The 18,438-nt window shown below is 37.1% G+C and overlaps 1 protein-coding gene across 10 annotated transcripts in view; it reads right to left on the reverse strand.

Moving 5' to 3' along the window:
- Positions 1–18,438, reverse strand: part of SORBS2 (sorbin and SH3 domain containing 2) — a 170,911-nt gene that overhangs the window by 11,364 nt on the left and 141,109 nt on the right. For all 10 annotated transcript variants that reach the window (XM_065947079.1, XM_065947083.1, XM_065947088.1 and 7 more), the window contains 3 exons: positions 14,514–14,628; positions 13,590–13,718; positions 12,269–12,472 (listed from right to left, as the gene is read on the reverse strand). In XM_065947079.1, the coding sequence (XP_065803151.1) occupies positions 12,269–12,472; positions 13,590–13,718; positions 14,514–14,628 (448 nt within the window). The remainder of the gene's footprint in view (positions 1–12,268; positions 12,473–13,589; positions 13,719–14,513; positions 14,629–18,438) is intronic.

Raw genomic sequence — 18,438 nt, forward strand, 5'->3', positions numbered from 1 at the left:
ACTAACTGTATGACCTTTGATATGCACCTCAGTTTCCTTATTGCTGAAATCAAGGAGTCAGACACGATGATGGTTTAGGTCATGTCCCCCTTAGGGAATCCATAAAGGAAGCCATATTTCCTTGTTACCCATTCAGTTGTCAGAGAGCTGTGACAACTGACGTTGGTTAATTTCCAAGTGTCTCCATCACATAAAAGCAATTACTTTTAAAACAATAATGAAACTTCATTTTTCAGCTCAGTAAACCAAAGCCCAAAGAAAATTTCTTAATACCACAGACAGGTAAGAAGAAGGATCTGAATTATAATTTTGACTCTCTATATTGGATTAAAGATGACTATGATGGAATAGATAGTGTGGGCTTATTAAAGTCACATCTTAATTTCTTCCTTTAGGCAAGTGTTTATGTTCTGTGTGGATACTCAACTGAACTGTTGTGGGAGGCTGTCCTTTGCTTTTCCCCTCCTAATGTTGAAACTGGGTGCAAAGCTTGAGGCAAAGACCTGTGTCTGCACTCTATTGCCGCCTAATGGTGAATAATGGCAGCAACATGTTAAAAGTGTTAATGCCTTTGGACAGCTCTCACCAAGTTCCTTCAGCCTGGAGTCATTTTGAAAGGCTATTTTAAAGACCACAGAGCGATGTGGAATAGATATTCATCTGTGTTTCTGACCTGTCTCAGATTTTAAATTCTGAGAAAGGATCAGCCTTTAGCCACCAGTATTTTTGGCCTGTGTTCATTTGCATTTTCACTATCTGCTCAGGCATTTCTATTACTCATAACTTCTTAGCGGTTTTGTGATAAATATAGAACCAGATACATTAGTGACATTCAAGAAGCTCATATGAGCTTCGAGTTTTAAAGGATAGTTTTGTTAAAGGAAGTTAACAGATGACAGTCAGTGTGCTGGAAATTTTAAGTGAGAATTATGTGGTATTTATATGTCCTTAATGAGTCTTAAGAGCACAATAAAAATTAGAAAATTCAATGAAACATGATATTTTTGTAGAATCCTAAATATTAACTTTTTCCTTGACAATGTAGCAATTTTTTTTTCTCTCCTAGTGTAGCTATTTTTTAGGGGTATCAAAAGCAGATACAAGAGAGACAGGTTTTAAACACATGCTAATTTCAAAGCCAACCAACTACAAACCACTACTCATAAGAAAGCTGGTTTGAAATATCCTAGAATCTCTGGTATCAGTAAAATACATACTTTTTTAGTTCAGATAATAAGTTTGTCCTAAAATTAGATAATTCTTACATAAATATTGACCATTACTTTAAATACTAATGTGGAAAAATCTTGGAAAGAGCTAAAAGCTGTTCTAGAGTTCCCCCCCCACCCCGAAAATGTTAGGTGTGGTACTTTCCAAGCAGAATTAGATGAAATTCTCTTAATAACAGTACCATGTTTATGTTTATAGATGTATTTTTCTTTCTTACATTATACAATTATTTTAATATTTAAATTATTTTTAAATTGCAAAAACACAATTTTTCATAAATCTAAAGAATATTTGTGTTTCATACAAACATGCAGAACATATAAGCACATAATGTAAAAATCTGGCAAAGAAAAAACTTAAGGTGACCCAAAGCATACCATCTCACTGACCCAAGGAGGTTTATGGATGGGCCGTATTAATTTTGGAAAATGCTTTCTTTTTGTTTTGGCTCTGGAAAGCCCTTCCATGAGACTTTTTTCCTAGTCAACATTCCTCATTCTCTATGGCAACAACAAATCTCTGCCTCAGAAGCAAAATCAGGACTTCTTATGCAAAGCAAAAAAGCACAAAAATGGCCTAAACACAGAGAAGTATCTATATTTCTAAAAAACAGAAAGGGAAATCTTTGCCATCAAGCTCTTAAAAGCCTGCAGAACCACAACTTCATCATGTGATGAAACATGTGAGATTGAACCAGCATCCATCAAAAGAGAAATGGGAAAGGGCTGACTTATGCAGAGATGAAAATTCTCAAACTCCTCCTCTGACATTCTCAGAACTGATGGCACCAGTTAGAATCAATTTATTTTCAAGGGCTGTTGATGCTACAGAGCTAAGTAGTCAAAGGGATCGTAATCTGACCTTTAAGTTCATTCAAAGCTCTCAAGAGCCTGGGAGACCCTGGAGCCCAGAGAAGCAGCGTTGGCTTGAAAGGGTCAAGAAGTGAATTCAGCATATGCCAGCAGAGCAAGAAGATACTTTACAACAAGGATCACGGATTAAAGGAAAACCCAATAAACTGAACGACCCAGAAGCAAACATGCCTGGAAGGGTGTAAGTTCAGTATGTGATTGGCAGCAGCTTTATTCTTTGCACTAAAAGTAGTGATGGAAGAGCAGTGATTTACACGAGATGGAGGCATGTACCAAGCCCTTTTGTGTACAGAGCATTGGGACATGTCTTTTTGCTTTTGGAAGGCTTGCACATACACATAAAAGAGAAGCACATTGCCCACAGGTGCAGGATAGGATTTCCATGTTGATCTGACTTCGTAGCTGTTCATCATCAATAGATCATCTCCTTTCAAGGGTACGTCCAGTCCTACTTCCCTGGCAAAGTACAGCAATGACAACTAAGGAAGAGCCAGCCCACCGAGGGCGGAGGGGTGGCTGGGAGCCTGGCTCAAGACGGGGCGTTCTGACCCTACCCTGTGGGAACCGCCGAGCCCTCTGACAGGGGAGCCGGAGGTCCTCCTGGACATCACTGGGCTACGCGGAGGCTTACCCAGGACAAATAGCTCGCTTTTAAAACCAGCCTGGAAAAGCCATAAGAAGTTGATTAGTTCTTGTCTTCATTATCCAGCCTTCAGAGGAGCTTTCTGGTTTCTTTTTTGTTCCCCCCATGCACACACAGCATGCCAAACTCCCGGATAACAGAGCCAGAAGGTTAACAGTCTGCAGACAGCTCGCCTGGCGGCCCAGAGTTTTCACTGCACAAGCATCAGTTGCTGCCTTAACAAGGAACTCATGGGCAGAGCAGAGTGACATTTATGGAGGGAAATGGATGTAGGGAAGATGTCTGAATGCCATGTGCATGGCTAAGAGCACCTGCAAGAAGTTTATGTCTATTGAAATGCGTAACAATTGGTTTCAAGAGACTCTCAGATCTGACCTGTTTTCTTTGTGTTTGTTTGAATAGATCCAAGGTAAGATCCAGGGACATTTCACTTAATATCCATCAGATTTCATAGATAGTGTCAATCATTTGTCAAAGGCAAATTTTCTAGTAAGACACATACGAAGAAAATATGGCTTTTCTGGAGGAAATGGTGAAATATAATTAAATTCAGAATACTCTTCTATTGCCAAACACCTTGTGGCTGTTTTGATGTTCCTTCAAAGTAACATTTTTTTAATACAACAGTGAAAAAGCTAACCTTTCTTGTGTGCCTGTCTGATTTTCTGTCCATTCATGGACTGAACCTAGCAGTGTGTTGTCTAGTATTTGATTTGGCTAATGAGAACTTTGGGTTTCCCTGTTGGTTCAGATGGTAAAGAATTGCCCACAATGCAAGAGACCAGGGTTTGATCCCTGGGTTGGAAAGATGCCTTGGAGAGCTTCCCTGGAGAAGAGAATGGCAACCCACTCCAGGATTCTTTTCTGGAGAATTCCATAGACAGAAGAGCCTGGATGGCTGCAGCCCATGGGATCACAAGAGTTAGATACGACTGAGTAATTAACACATACTATACTATGGGAACTTTAGCAGGACTAAAGGACTTTTAAATAAATGCATGTGGTTTTCTCAAATTTCATAATAATTAGTAATGATTGGCCCCCTATCTTCAGTCTCTGGGGATGAAATGCATCAGGTACTTTTCTTTAAGTCTTAGGGCAGAGACTGCCTCACATTATCCAGCATCCATTCTCTTCTTTGTCATCCCAGTAATGGAATCCCGAATGTCAGGTAGGCACATGGCCATTCAGAATAAAGTCTATTTTCCAGCTTTCCTTGTATCTAGATGTGCTCATGTGACAAGTTCTGACAGATGGAATCTGTGCAATTACTAGCAAATGTCCTTCAAGAAAGAAGGTATAAGCTCCCCTCCTCTTTTCTCCTTCCTGCTAGCTGGTTTGAGGAAGGGACTGTTGGAGCTGTTGCAGCCACTTTGGACCAACAACTGGAAGCTTTTCACTGAGCATGGTGATTTGCCGAAATAAAATGGAATCTCCTGATCAATGTGGAGCAACATTCCAATCCTGGATGCCCTCCATTTATGCATAAGACATATATACTTCTACCTAATTATTTTGAGTTTTCTGGCACCGCAGCTGCTCTCATCTTGACTAATACGAGGTTTCTATAAATATCAAGAGTCATAGAAAAAAAAGTAGCGCTGGAATGATGTGGATAAACAGCTGGAAAGATCATCTGAACCTATTAGGAGAAATCAGGGCTTAATTTCATGTTGGAAACTGTGTTCAAGGGGATCACCTTCTGCTGGGATGGCTTTAGGGTGAGGAGACTTCTTTATGGTACTGCAATAACTGAGTTTCTTGGAAAAAAAAAATGAAGAGTCTTTCTATCTCTTTATAAAGCACTTCCACTGCAGTTTGAATCCATGGGCTACATGAATTTTTACAAAAGAGTTTTACATAGAATTGGAAGTTCAACTTACATCAAAGCTGAGGATTATAATAATTCTTTTTTGCAAAAAAACATTATTTTCAAAAAGATGCTCAAAGACTAGAGAAAATGTTGGATTCTGATTTACATATCAAAATCATAATTTATATTTACATTTCAGTCTTCTGTTATCTATAAAGTGGTGGCAACTTTTACAAATGAGTTTGCATTGCATGTGACAGACTTATATTATCTCAGAAAATACTTTAGAAGAATAAAACTGCATTAAATTAATATGGGTTAGGTAAAATCGTGGTTGATGAATGTTAATAAAAATGTAATAATGATTTCATGCATACTACACTATGCCTACTAAAACAATATTGCAATTTTATTTTCTCTTTGCTTTTAGTGCTAGGTTACTTTTCTTCTTTGTAACGAGCGTAATTTTCAACATTCTTGAAACAAGAGAACTAGGAAGCCTTCTTAAAGGATTCACATCAATTTTTACTTTGTCAGATGTGGATTAAACCATAATAGTGGCCTAAAATTTGTAGTTGGTTCAATTTGTATCTACACTTACAAGCATAAATTCAGTTGATTTGTATTCTTTCTATGAATAAAAAAATTGACTTATAAGAGCCTCAAAAAACTCAATAGGGGATTAAAATTAGCATATGCTCTCAAATATGAGATAAAAGAAAAATAACTTGATTTTTCTGGAATTAATTATTTAAGTATTCTTTGAAAACATAGTTACTATGAATATCTCCATGGTCTCATATCATTCTATGAACTAAGACATAAAGAATGTATGAGATGAGCTTGGTTCTTGCAGGAGAATAAACCTGTTTAAATTCTGGTTTTGTCCTTGACACTACAATGATGAGTGTTCCATCTCTTTAAATTAGAGAACTCCAATTCTCAAGTTAACTTGCCCGCTTATTCACTAATCATCAAGGCTGAAGAACAGGTAGGGAAAGGCAAGGAATAAATATTTTGGCTCTAAGAGAAAACCACACACACACACACACAGAAGGCAAATTCTTAGTCTTAGACCTTATCTAAAGAATTATTATTATTTTAAAAATTTCCTAGTTATTTCCTGCTAAGATAAAACCTTAAATGGCAAAGAGCAATTAGTCTTTAAAGCATATTATATTTCCCCCCCAAAGATTCCTTTTCTAAGTAAGATAAAATTCACATAGATGGACGATTTTGGTGGATTGATTTGGTGACTGGGGTTTGGAAGATTGCATAAATGGCATTTCTCAGGTGTTGGTGCTTTCTATTAACAGTTCAAAAACATGACCCTACCAGAGCCTTCATTTTGTTTCATTTTTTACTTATCTGAAGAGGCTCTCATTCCAAATGGAGAAGATTACGTGCCAGGATGAGTCATTATCTGAAGTCCTTTTGTGTAAGGGAAAAGGTTTTGAGGATGGTTCTGAACACAGAAGTAAAACTTTTCTGTGATGGGTTGATTTCATGCTGTGGTTCTCATTAAATGTCTTTCCGAGGTCGGTCATTAATTGTGTTAAAAATCTTTTATCATGGTATCCTAAGAGGGAGTTAAACACCAGCAGAGCCGCCCGCCAGCCTGCAAGTCTCAGAGATGGATGCTTTGTTAACTGCTACAAAAGAAGCCTCCTTCCCACGTCCTCATTAGTTTCCTGCAATTTTGTGGAAGAGCAAGGTTCAAGACAGTCAGTGTCGAAGATCATCCAACCCTCAGGCTCTGCTGAACCTGCTGATTAGTTGGGAAACTTGGGAGGCAATGAGCCCACTAAGAAGTGACAGAAGATACAGGCACAAAGCTGACACCTGATCAACTCCTGCTGATCCTCAACCTAAAAAAAAGTCTAATGATCACATTTTATTACTATACAAAGTTTAGCCTGTTTTTCTCCTCACTCTTAAGTATAGCTGCTGTGCAAATATATCTTTTCAAATTTTCAGACAGAGGCCATGCTAATGATGTTAAAAGTTAGCAACCAACATTGAATGACTTTTTAGATCTTGTCAGATGACATGAATCTAAAGACATACATTTAATTAATGAAGTTCATTGAAAGACATGCAATAAACCACACTCAAGATGCAGTTACCTTTAATTGTGGTGAACTTATCTCCTGTTGGTAAGAGTACTTAGGGAGGAGCGGAGGTGAGTAGGGCTGGGTAGGCTGAGAGAGTGTGGGGACCAGGTCAGAGACAGTGGCCAAGGAGGCATGGAAGGGAGGGGAGGAAAGCAGACAGCTGGGGAAAGATGTAGACGTTCGATGTCCCGAAGAGAATGAAGATGGCTTAAATATTGAGGAAAGACAAGATGAAATTACGCTTGTGTCCAGAATGAGGTTACATGCCTTTTAGAGAATACCCACCCTCCCCATACCTAGATATTTCTAAAGTTACTACATACCCTAGGTGTGTGACATTTATGACAACTTCTTGCTTTGAAAGCACTAACTTCTGAATTTGATTCAAAATTCCCAGCGGGTTTGATCAGTTTCATTTTTCTGACACGAGGGGCTGGAGATCAGAATTCCCATAGTCTACAATTTTATAAGGTATTTGTGAGGTGGGGCCTTCTGTCCATGAAGGGAAAAAAATGTAAAACCCTGCAATGACTGTCTGTAACTTGCTTGTGAAGTAGATCGCAATTTATGAAGAGTAGGTTTGTTACAAAGCTAGGCAAGTTAGGACCTCGGTCGGTGCCTGTGTGTGCTTGTTGGGAACGGGCTGTAAACTCAGCACCCCCGTCCTGAATACCATGCTAGTGATGCTGCCTGTAGCCTGCAGTAGCAGTCCTTGGGAACCAAGCCACATATCTAATCACATCTTAAAACTGATTAAATTGAAGGGAAAATAAGTTATTTAAGTAAGTGACTTAGAAATATTTTTGATTTGCTGCAATGAATGAATGATCTCTATTACTAAAAGTCTGTTTATTTTATACAAATGCAGGCATGGCTGGGTTCTTTGTCCAGATGACATTTTCTCATCTGGTTGGGAAACTGCCAAGACTCAAGGGTTTTGTGGCTGTCCAGTGACCTAATGGACACTTACCATCGCTTAATCCCAAGAATACCCCATATAGACCAAATACCTCTACATTTGTTATTGGTAAGGTCTTAATAGGAAATTATGAGATTTTAAAAATGAATTTCATGATGGAAAAATGTTTCAAATAAATGAAATGCACAGGGAAAAAAAAGATTGTCATTTAAAAAGATTTCTAAATAGAGGAGCCACGGGAGAAAGTGACTTGCTTAGTAGCAGAATATGACTCATTGATTTGGTTTCATACTTTTAAAATTTTCCAGTAGTCACATTTGCTTTTCTAATTCACAGATTAAATATTTGGGATATCAAGTTTTGTTTTTGTCTTTTTTAGAAAAGAGAAGCTTACAAGAAGCTTAAAGATTTAGAGTATTTCTCTCTTTATTGATTAAAATCATTGCCCAAGGCTCTTTGTTGGTAAGGTGAATATGCAGGACCCAATTCTTAAGTAGTTACCAATTTAAAAAATTATGTCTTCAGAGAGAATTGAAAGGGAACTGGCGTGTATATATATTTTTTTCTTTTCTTTCTTTCTCTTTTTTTCCTACTTCTTTTTCAGACTGCTGTTATATCAAAGAAATGGTATTTAGTTTTTGCACTCTGGAGGTGAATTAATCTCTCTCTGTGTGTATCAATTTCCTCATCTGTATAGTGGGGATGATAATAATATTATCCACCCTATTGAGTTTTGAAAAGTAAAGATGTATTGTTCTTAGAAAACTATTTGAAACTCAGTAAGACCTCAAACATTAACTATTATTATTAATATTAAAATTAGAAAGACTTTATAAACATGTTGAAATATGGATTTACAGTAATAAATAACAGAATAACAATACATATGTAAATCATCTTAGTAAAATGTGATGTTTTTCATCCATCCTTCCACCTTGCCCTTATGCTGCATGCTGCTGTGTTTATTGTGTGGAAACCTTCTAAGACAATGTCAGAATTAATGTTTATTAATATGATTAACTGTCCTAACTAATTATAGTAAGACTGTTTAGTTCTTCAGGAATTAGGCAACATTAAAATACCTCATCACTGGTTTTTGCTGCATTGCTGTCTTCTTTAGGGGCCCTAGGGCCTGTGAGGGTGGCTATTGGATATCTTAGGCAGTCAGCTTGTCTTTCCTCTTCCTCCTCTTCAATGTGTAGGTGTGACGTCACCTCTGTGCCATCATGGCCACAGCACAAGGCGTCTGAATCTTGAGATTCTGGCCCTCTTCGGGTGCCTGCCCTGATCCCCTCATAGACGTCTTCATCTTCCTCTCCAATGACAGGGAGGGTTTGGGGCAAGGGACCCATGCCAGGGTGTGTGCAGGTCACAAACTTATCACCTAGGACCTCCAGTACCTTCTCCGGACCTGCAGAGCCCTCTCTCATTTTTGTCACATTTGCAGACTGGTTTGGAGGTGTCTTTCTAGAATCCTGAAGCATCGTGGCCTCAAGAGGCCGGGCTGCAGCTGAAGTCATAGCTGAGCGGAGCAAAGGCAGCTGAGAGGAGGGGCCTTTGGCAGGTGTGGGTGCTCGCGGCCATGGGGGGAGGATGGAAGGGTCCTCCTTAATCTCAAGGCTGATGTCCTCTGGGGTATCTGGTTTGGCTGGGTCAGCTGGTAAAGCTAAAGCACCAAGCTTCTCTAATTCGTCCAAGAACTTGTCCAGAAAATGAGGCGGCGTTGGGGCTGAAGGATTTACCAGTGCACCCTTGGCTGGCAGGGACAGCCACCCTGGGGTGGTTCCCTGGAGAGCGTTGCTATCAGGGTCACGTGAAGCTTTGTGCAAGAGAGGGGGGCCTGGTTCACTGGAAGCCAGCTTAGAGATGAGCAGGGATTATGAAGTTACAGAAAATATGAAAGTAAAAATAATGCATCAAAACACAGAGACAGAAATGCAAAAAGACATGGTGGTGAATATAAAAAATATGCTATGGTGTAGATTGGCTGTTAGTTTTAGAATTTAAATACAGAAAGTCCTTAGCATATTAATTAAAGATTGATCTGAAGTATGTCAGCATTTGGAAAAGGTCCATTAAATGTCAAACGACAAGGTAAAGCTGTCATAGAGATTAGAAAGACAGGAAAATATTTAGAGATGTAATAGTCTACGTCTTTCAAAATAGGTTTCTAGATATTGATTTAATATAAATAACTCTGGAATAATGTTAATGTAGAATGAAAATCAACAATTAAGCCCTTTTTTATTCCCAGAATTTGTTTAGTGTTCTTCCTGTGCCAAATCTTTTGAACTTTCATCATTTTCTCACTTACGGTTGCGAGGTGATTATAACATATGGCATAAAATATTTTTACATCATTATATGTTAACACATTTCTAAATGAATAAGTTCTGAGAAAGATTTTTTTTAAGAAGAGAAACTTATGATCAAAATGAGACTGAACTTGCATAACTACCACTTCAAAGTTTTAAAAAATCCAGAGTAAATATTTATACAGAAAGGGAGCATGTGATGTGAACAGGAGTAAACCTCTAGTAGGACTTCCATTCTCTTTTTCAAAAGCTTGACATTTTATGTAAACTAGTGGAGGTCTAATTTATGAAACTTAATCTCCTGAAGTAAAAAAAAAAAAAGAAACTTCTGTATATCTTAATATTACTACTGCATTTTAGATGTACTGAACAAGACAGAATTTTTATTCATTAAAAGTTGTTCTTGACGTGTGTCTAGGAACATTCTAATACATTTATATATTGTTTTTGGACTAGGAAGAATGTTACATGCTGCACATGTGAAGTATTTGAGACAGGCTGGCGGAAGACATTTTACTTTGGCTCTTTCCAAGTAGACGATTGGGGTTTGGAAAGAAAAACATCTTTAAGAGAGATTGTACTTTCTGGCTGGCTGTTTTGAATGACATGTCACTGGTGCACTCAGCACTCTTGGTCCTTGGGCCTTAGTATGGATCAGCGCACAGTGCATTCTGCACTTAATTTTGAATTCTATGCTATAAGAGGAATGGGGTTTAATAGAATTTATCTAGATTTTTTTTTTTTTTTTTAAAAAAGGAAATGTGATGTCACATCACCATGGGGTGGGATAAACGAGACAAAGTGTCACAAAACATTTATGAGCACCCTTATAGAAGACTCAAGATTAAAGGCTACATAGCACCTTTTCGTGCCAGGAATATGATGTGGCTGAGGAAGAAACGTCTTTAAATTCCATTATTGTCATGACTACCACTACACCATTACTACCACCGTTACGGCCTGTTACTACTGCTACTGCAATGCCATTACCACCACCGTCACTAATACACATGTTAACAGTTTCAGAGTGCTTAGCCTTACCATGGGCTTGCTTCTACTGAAAGTTAAATCGAGTGCCCTGAGATACCTATATCACAAAAAATGTACCTGTGGTACAAGCATCATATAATTATTTTATCTTCTAAAAGCGTTAGAATTGGATTCTACTCTACTAAAAGCAGAAATATCAGAAATAATACCAACTTACATTTGAACCTCTCCTAAATAAAGATAATATGTCTAAAGAAATGTGATCAGAGTATGTCCAAGAGTGATTCATAAATCATAGTGAATTCCCTTCTCTATTTACAAAGATCAGTTAGAAAATAGGATATTTAACATTTAGTTTGTTTTGGGTGTCATGGTTTAGAAGTATATTACAGTTTTTTTTTTTTTTTTTCTGAAAATGATTCAGTTCAAAACTATTAAGGAGTTTCCTTCATTTAGCCAGTGACATCATAGTATAGATTCCGGTTGGTGAACCGTTAAATATTTTTTTAAATTTAAGGACATAAGCTTTTTAATGTATTTTTCCCCAACAGTGAGAATAAAACACTAATTAGTCATTAGTGAAATTTGTACACATCTCTACCTATGAAATGTAAAATATGATATCCTAAGAAAAACCTAGGAAATTGAAAATACATTTAAATCATATTCACAACAAAGATCAAAACATTGTGATCTACACTGCCAATATTTATTAAGACTTCATGGGAAAATTTCTTAAATTTTAAATAAGCCTTTGTAGATACACTGATTCTTTCTTATAACCTTTTATTTGAAATGGTGGTCACTTTGAAATTTATCTGGTAGTTCTTTTAAGATGACTGAATGCTAGATAAGACAGATATTTAACACATAGATGAAGATTTTTTTTCTTTTTATCAATAGGAACTACTGAAGGAAGGATGTTGCTGTCTAAATGCTGAGCTCTGATAGTGAAGTAAACATACTAAAGAAGATTGTAGAAAATTTTGTCACCAGTCAAACAAAATTAGCAAGTACCAAACTGTTTCACTCTCCAATGCTAAAGGATTGAGAGTAATTTCTCATAAACCCAGTCTTCAAAAAAAAGTAGAATAAATAAAATGCACAGCCTTAGCCCTCTAAAAGAAAATGCTTCTCTTAAGATAGTAGATTCTTTATGTTGTTTCCCTTTGTGTAGCTTAAACCATTATGCAAGAAAAAGAAAGAAACTAAATTACACTGACTTGACCTGGCACTCACACCTTAGAAACACAACATGTAAATCTTTCATTTTGCCATAGATACAATGTTGTAGTCTATTGCCCTAATATGTACCAATTATCTTACTCCGAGCTCCCAAGTATTATGCTAATATGCGAGAATGTCTTCTTACCTTATTTGAACTTAAGCTGTGGATTCTATCACTAGAATAGCTGTGGGGTATTGGAAGTTCAGGATAGTCCTCAGCACCTTTGGTTGTATTCTTCTTGACAACTTCTACATAGGAAACAGGGAAGATGCCTTGTCTGTTGGTTCCTGGAATTTTACCTTCATACCAGTTTTGATCAACTCTTTTAAGAAGAATAATTCTATCTCCCTGTAATGAATAGTAGGAAAATGCGTTAGAAATAGACATGTGATAACATAAAAAGTTGTAATTGTCTGTGTTTTTTAATAATAGTTTTCCGTCTGGGAAAGTCTTAATACTTTGAGCATTTTGTTTTCGTTAGGAAAATGCAACTAAAGCCTCCAGAGCTCACTCCTAAATTATAGCTTATCAACATATATACAGTGTAATCATCCATGTATTAGAGTCTTTCTTAAGGATACTTGGGCTTTACACATGTTCAGATTGGTCCTGTGGGAAATTTCATGTGTGAGTTATTTCAAAAAGTACAGTAGTTTAGCCTGCAGTGTGTCGATGACAAGACCATCATCTGATCACTGATAGATTCAAGGGGATGAGCTTCAGTGGGCAGAACCTCAGAAAGTGCACCAGAGGTTGCGGTGACGGTGTGTCTGAAAAGGGTTCCAGAAAGCACCCTCTGGGAGGGATGAAGGTGGATAGCACACCATTTTTCTTCTTTTATTTAATGCACTGCATAGTAACAAAGGAGTAAAAGCTAATGGGATGGGGCATAGCTAGCATCCTAAATAATGCATAGCTGTGGCCAGGACTCACGTCCACCTGGTCTGCATCAAGACAGTGTAATACCAGCATCCATTCTGACTGGTGGGTGGCCATGCCATAGTGGTCAGTAACATTTTTCATAAAACCCCTGGCTTTGACAGTGCTAGGACCTTCTGTAGTCACTATTTCTGCGACCTGGAGGATCAAGCCAATGCCACAAATCCCAGTTTAAATTTGGAATTTGATATAACTTTTGAATAACAAGGCAGCAGAAGAACAATATTTTGAAGTGTACTAAAGTGCTAATTTCTTTTGATGTTTTCCCTTGTACAGCTCCTGATATTTAGCCCGAGGCACCCCTGGGAGACAATTTGGAGGAGAAGTCTCTCGGCAAAGCTTTGCATGCCACAGCGGCCTCATCAGGAAGGACACGGGAGAGGTAGGAGCAGTGACTCAGGGCAGCCTTACAGGGTCCTGTACAGTAAATGCGGAAGATGCAAAAATTGTCTAAGGAAGAAGATGACCTGTCTTAGTTTTGAAACTATGCAGCCTTTCAAATGCACCAAGGAAGAAAGCCGCTTACCTTTCTCAGCGATAGCTCCACGTTGGTGTCAGCACTGAAATTATATTTGGCGACAGCTTCTCCGATTTCACCAGGCTGGGCTGGGGGAGGTGGTCTTGCAGGCTGTGCTTTTTCAGGAGGTGTGAGTTTCTACAAAGGAGAACAGTTCTCTTTATTCTTTGTCTCCTTTTTAAATTAATTTTGATTGGTGTGTAGTTGCTTTATGATGCTGTGTTAGTTTCTGCCATGCAGCAAAATGAATCAGCTCTATGTGTACATATATCCCCTCTCTTTTGGATTTCCTTCCCATTCAGGGCACCCAAGAGCTCAAAGTAGAGTTCCCTGTGCTGTAGAGTAAGTTCTCATTAGTTATCTATTTTATACATAGCATCAATAGTGTATGTGAATCAATCCCAGTTTCCCAATTCTTCCCACGCCACTCCCCACCCCTCCTTGGGGGGAGTGTAAACTGATATAGCCCCTATGGAAAACAGTATGGAGGTGCCTTCAAAAATGAAACGTAGAACTAACATATGACCCAGTAATCCCACTCCTGGAGATATACCCAGAGAAAACCATCATTCAAAAGGATACGTGCACCCTAACATTCATAGCAATACTATTTACAATAGCCAGGACATGGAAACAACTTAAATGTCCCATCAGCAGAGAGATGGATAAAGATGTGGTCCATATATCTAATGGAATATTACTCAGTCATAAAAATGAATGAAATTGGGTCATTTGTGGAGACATGGATGGTCCTAGAGATGGTCATACAGAGTGAGGTAAGAAAGAGAAAAACAAATGTCATATATTAACTCATAACTGTGGAGTCTAGAACAATGGTACAGATGAACTTATTTGCAAAGCAGTTATCTATTCTTGACCCATGGTGACTCTAAGAAACAACAGTCACGTAGGGGGAGAAGGGGAAGGGCTTACCTCTACATATGAGATTGGGAAAATGCCCACTCTCCCATGATGCTCTCCCTCATACCAGTTCTGATCAATTTTCCTGAGGATGTAGACAGTATCTCCTTTCTTAAATGACAGCTCCCTGGAAGAGATACATTTACATTTTTTTTTTCGTCATGTACAGCAGTTATTCTTCAGATCAGCATTCTCATTGGATCTGCATTTGGCTGGTTAATGTACTTCCAGTATTGAAAAAAAGTCTGTTGAGCCCAGTTAGCTAAGAATGCTCCTTGAAAAATTTTTTAGAATTCATTTGAAACATTATAATTTTAGAAATGATTGAAAAAGAGCAAATATAAACATCATGTCTGATTTAAATCACAGGCAGATTAATATGAAATTCAAAGGTGGGGACAGATGATTGCTATCTCTTTGATTTATGGGAGAAGAGTTGTGATGCTTGCCATAATGCTGGGTTTAGTCTGCAATGATTTTTATTTGCCCTGAAGTTAGCTAGCTAGTTACTTCTCTCTCTTTGTCTCCTTTGTCTCCTCCTGTGAGCTCAAGTTTACAATGAGGAGACCAATATCATTTAGTCTTAGCACACAAGTGCCAACATGAGAAAAAATTTTATTTGTGGTTCCTTGAAGCTGGTTGACAGGCATTTAAGTAGAGTATCTTGATAATGATTTTATCTTGTGGAGCAGAAAAGATTTTATACTTTGATTTTTCAATGAGGTATAATAAGAAAAAAATTTTAAAACATGGAGTATAATTGACATGTAACATTATGTTAGTTTCGGATGTACAACATAATATTTGTGTATATTTAAAAATGACCACCACAATAAGTTGAATTAACAGTCACCACATATAGTTCCCATTTTTTTCTTATGTGAGAACCTTTAAGATTTATTAGAAACTTTCAAATATGCAGTACAGTATTATGAACTATGGTCACAAAGATCAGTTTGTTTCAAGTGCAAAGACATGCACAGATTGCTTGTTCCCTCCTTTATGATTTTTTGGTTTTTAAATATAAAAATAATTTCAAGAAAGTAAGTACGCTTTTCCATTTTGACTTTCTAAGGAGACAGTAGGTAGATTGGGGTGTTTAATTTTAAGTTATAAAGACATTACTCATCATGAATAATTCATGCCTAAATTCTCACCCTCACTGCTATAGTTTTTCATGGCTTCATTTCCCAGGTGATTGTGTCTCTGTGTTATTTTGTCTTCACAATTATGTCTCCTTGAAGGGTACTTATTTTGGATCTTTTGCCAAGAGCTCCACAGTCCCACACATCTGCCTTCCCACTCCCAAATCTTCTGTGTGGTTTTGTTCAGTATCTTGAGTTGGAGCATTTATGTGTGCAGAGTATATAACACAGAGAGGTTTATATTAAATGTAGAATATTTCACATTGGTTAAAAGAATTAATTGAAAAAGGCTGCATAGTTAAAAGAATTATCACACATTTAGAAGTGCTAAAATCTTCACAATGGAAGTGTGTTAAATTTTCAGTAACCCTAAAAGCAAAGGAGATTCACAGAGCCTTACATTCAAATACAGTACTTCCCTCTTCACGCATGTGCCTAATATAGAAAAGAAAAACCGAAGTATTTTCATGTTTACAATCCAACAGTTTTATTTATACTAAGTACATTTTGTATCTGGAAATGAGATCAGAAAGCTTAGCTTTTAAAAAAGAGTAATTAAGAGACAGCTAATTATTTTTCTTTTAAATATGAAAAGATATCCTTTCTATGTGTAAAGACTTGTATTTAAAATTTTCAAGTCATCTGGGAAGAAAGGACAGTGGTCTCACTTTTCAGTTTTCAAAATTATGTTCATCTCATCTCAGAGCTAGAATTTCTAGCATTTGTTTGTAGACTTTTTGATGATGGCCATTTTGACCAGTGTGAGGTGATATCTCATTTAGTTTTGATTTGCATTTCTCTAATAATGAGCAATGTTGAGCATCTTTTCATGTGTTTGTTAGCCATCTGTACATCTTCCTTGGAGAAATGTCTGTTTAGGTCTTTTCTCCACTTTTTGATTGGCTGTTTGTTTTTCTGCCATTGAGTTGTATGAGCTGCTTGTATATTTAGGAAATTAATCCTTTCTCAGTTGTTTCATTTGCTATTATTTTCTCCCATTCTGAGGGTTGTCTTTTCACCTTGCTTATAGTTTCCTTTGCTGTGCAAAAGCTTTTAAGTTTCACCATTGAGAATAATGTTTGCTGTAGGCTTATTATGGTCTTTATTATGTTTAGGTAGGTTCCTTCTATGCCCGTTCTTTGAAGAGTTTTAATCATAAATGGGTGCTGAATTTTGTCAAAGGCTTTTTCTGCATCTATTGAGATGATCATATGATTTTTATTTTTCAATTTGTTAATATGGTGTGTCACATTGATTGATTTCTGTATATTAGAATCCTTGCATCCCTGGAATAAACCCAACTTGATCATGGTGTATGAGCTTTTTGATGTGTTGCTGAATTCTGTTTGCTAAAATTTTGTTGAGGATTTTTGCATCTATGTTCATCAGTGATATTGGCCTGTACTTTTCTTTTCTTGTGTTGTCATTGTCTGGTTTTGGTATCAGGGTCATGGTAGCCTTCTAAAATGAGTTTGGAAGTGTTCCTTCCTCTGCGATTTTTTGAAAGAATTTTAGAACGATAGGCATTATCTCTTCTCTAAATGTTTGATAGAATTCTCCTGTGAAGCCATCTGGTCCCGGGCTTTTGTTTTTTGGGAGATTTTTGATCACACCTTCAATTTCAGTGCTTGTAATTGGATTGTTCATAATTTCCATTTCTTTCTGGCTCAGTCTTGGAAGATTGAAGCTTTCTAAGAATCTGTCCATTTCTTCCAGGTTACCCATTTTATTGCCATATAGTTGTTCATAATAGTCTCTTATAATCTTTTGTATTTCTGCATTGTCTGTTGTAACCTCTCCTTTTCCATTTCTAATTTTGTTGATTTGATTCTTCTCTCTTTTCTTCTTGATGAGTCTGGCTAAAGTTATGTTAATTTTGTTTATCTTCTCAAAGAACCAGCTTTTAGTTTTATTAATCTTTACTACTGTTTCTTTCATTTATTTTTTGTTTATTTCTGCTCAGGTCTTTATGATTTCTTTCCTTCTGTTAATTTTGGGGTCTTTTTGTTCTTCTTTTCCAATCCTCTTGGATTGATCCCTTGATCATTATGTAGTGTCCTTCCTTATCTCTTGTACTATTCTTTATTTTAAGGTCTATTTTGTCTGATATGAGGATTGCTACTCCAGCTTTCTTTTGCTTCCCATTTGCATGGAATATATTTTTCCATCCTCTCATTTTCAGTCTATATGTGTCTTTAAGCCTGAAGTGGGCTTATTGTATGGGTCTTGTTTTGTATCCATTCAACTAGTCTGTGTCTTTTGGTTGGAGCACTTAATCCATTTACATTTAAATTAATTATTGATATATATGTTCCTATTACCATTTTCTTTTTTTTTTTCTATTGCCATTTTCTTAATTGTTTGGGGTTGATTTTGTAGATCTTTTTTCTTCTCTTGTATTTCTTGGCTATATAAGCCCCTTGAACATTTGTTGTAAAGCTGGTTTGGTGGTACTGAATTCTCTTAACTTTTGATGGTCTGAAAAGTTTTTTATTTCTCCATCAATTTTGAATGAGATCCTTGCCGGGTACAGAAATCTTGCTTGTAGATTTTTCCCTTTCAGTACTTTAAATATATCCTGCCATTCCCTTCTTCTGACAGGCAGAGTTTCTGGTGAAAGATCAGCTGTTAAGTGTATGGGGTTTCCCTTGTTGCTTCTCCCTTGCTGCTTTTAATATTCTTTCTTTGTGTTTAGTCTTTCTTAGTTTGATTAATATGTGTCTTGGCATGTTTCTCCTTGGGTTTAACCTGTATGGGACTCTTTGTGCCTCTTGGACTTGATTGACTGTTTC

Source organism: Muntiacus reevesi, chromosome 10 (genome assembly GCF_963930625.1).
Source record: "Muntiacus reevesi chromosome 10, mMunRee1.1, whole genome shotgun sequence".
Taxonomy (NCBI): domain Eukaryota; kingdom Metazoa; phylum Chordata; class Mammalia; order Artiodactyla; family Cervidae; genus Muntiacus; species Muntiacus reevesi.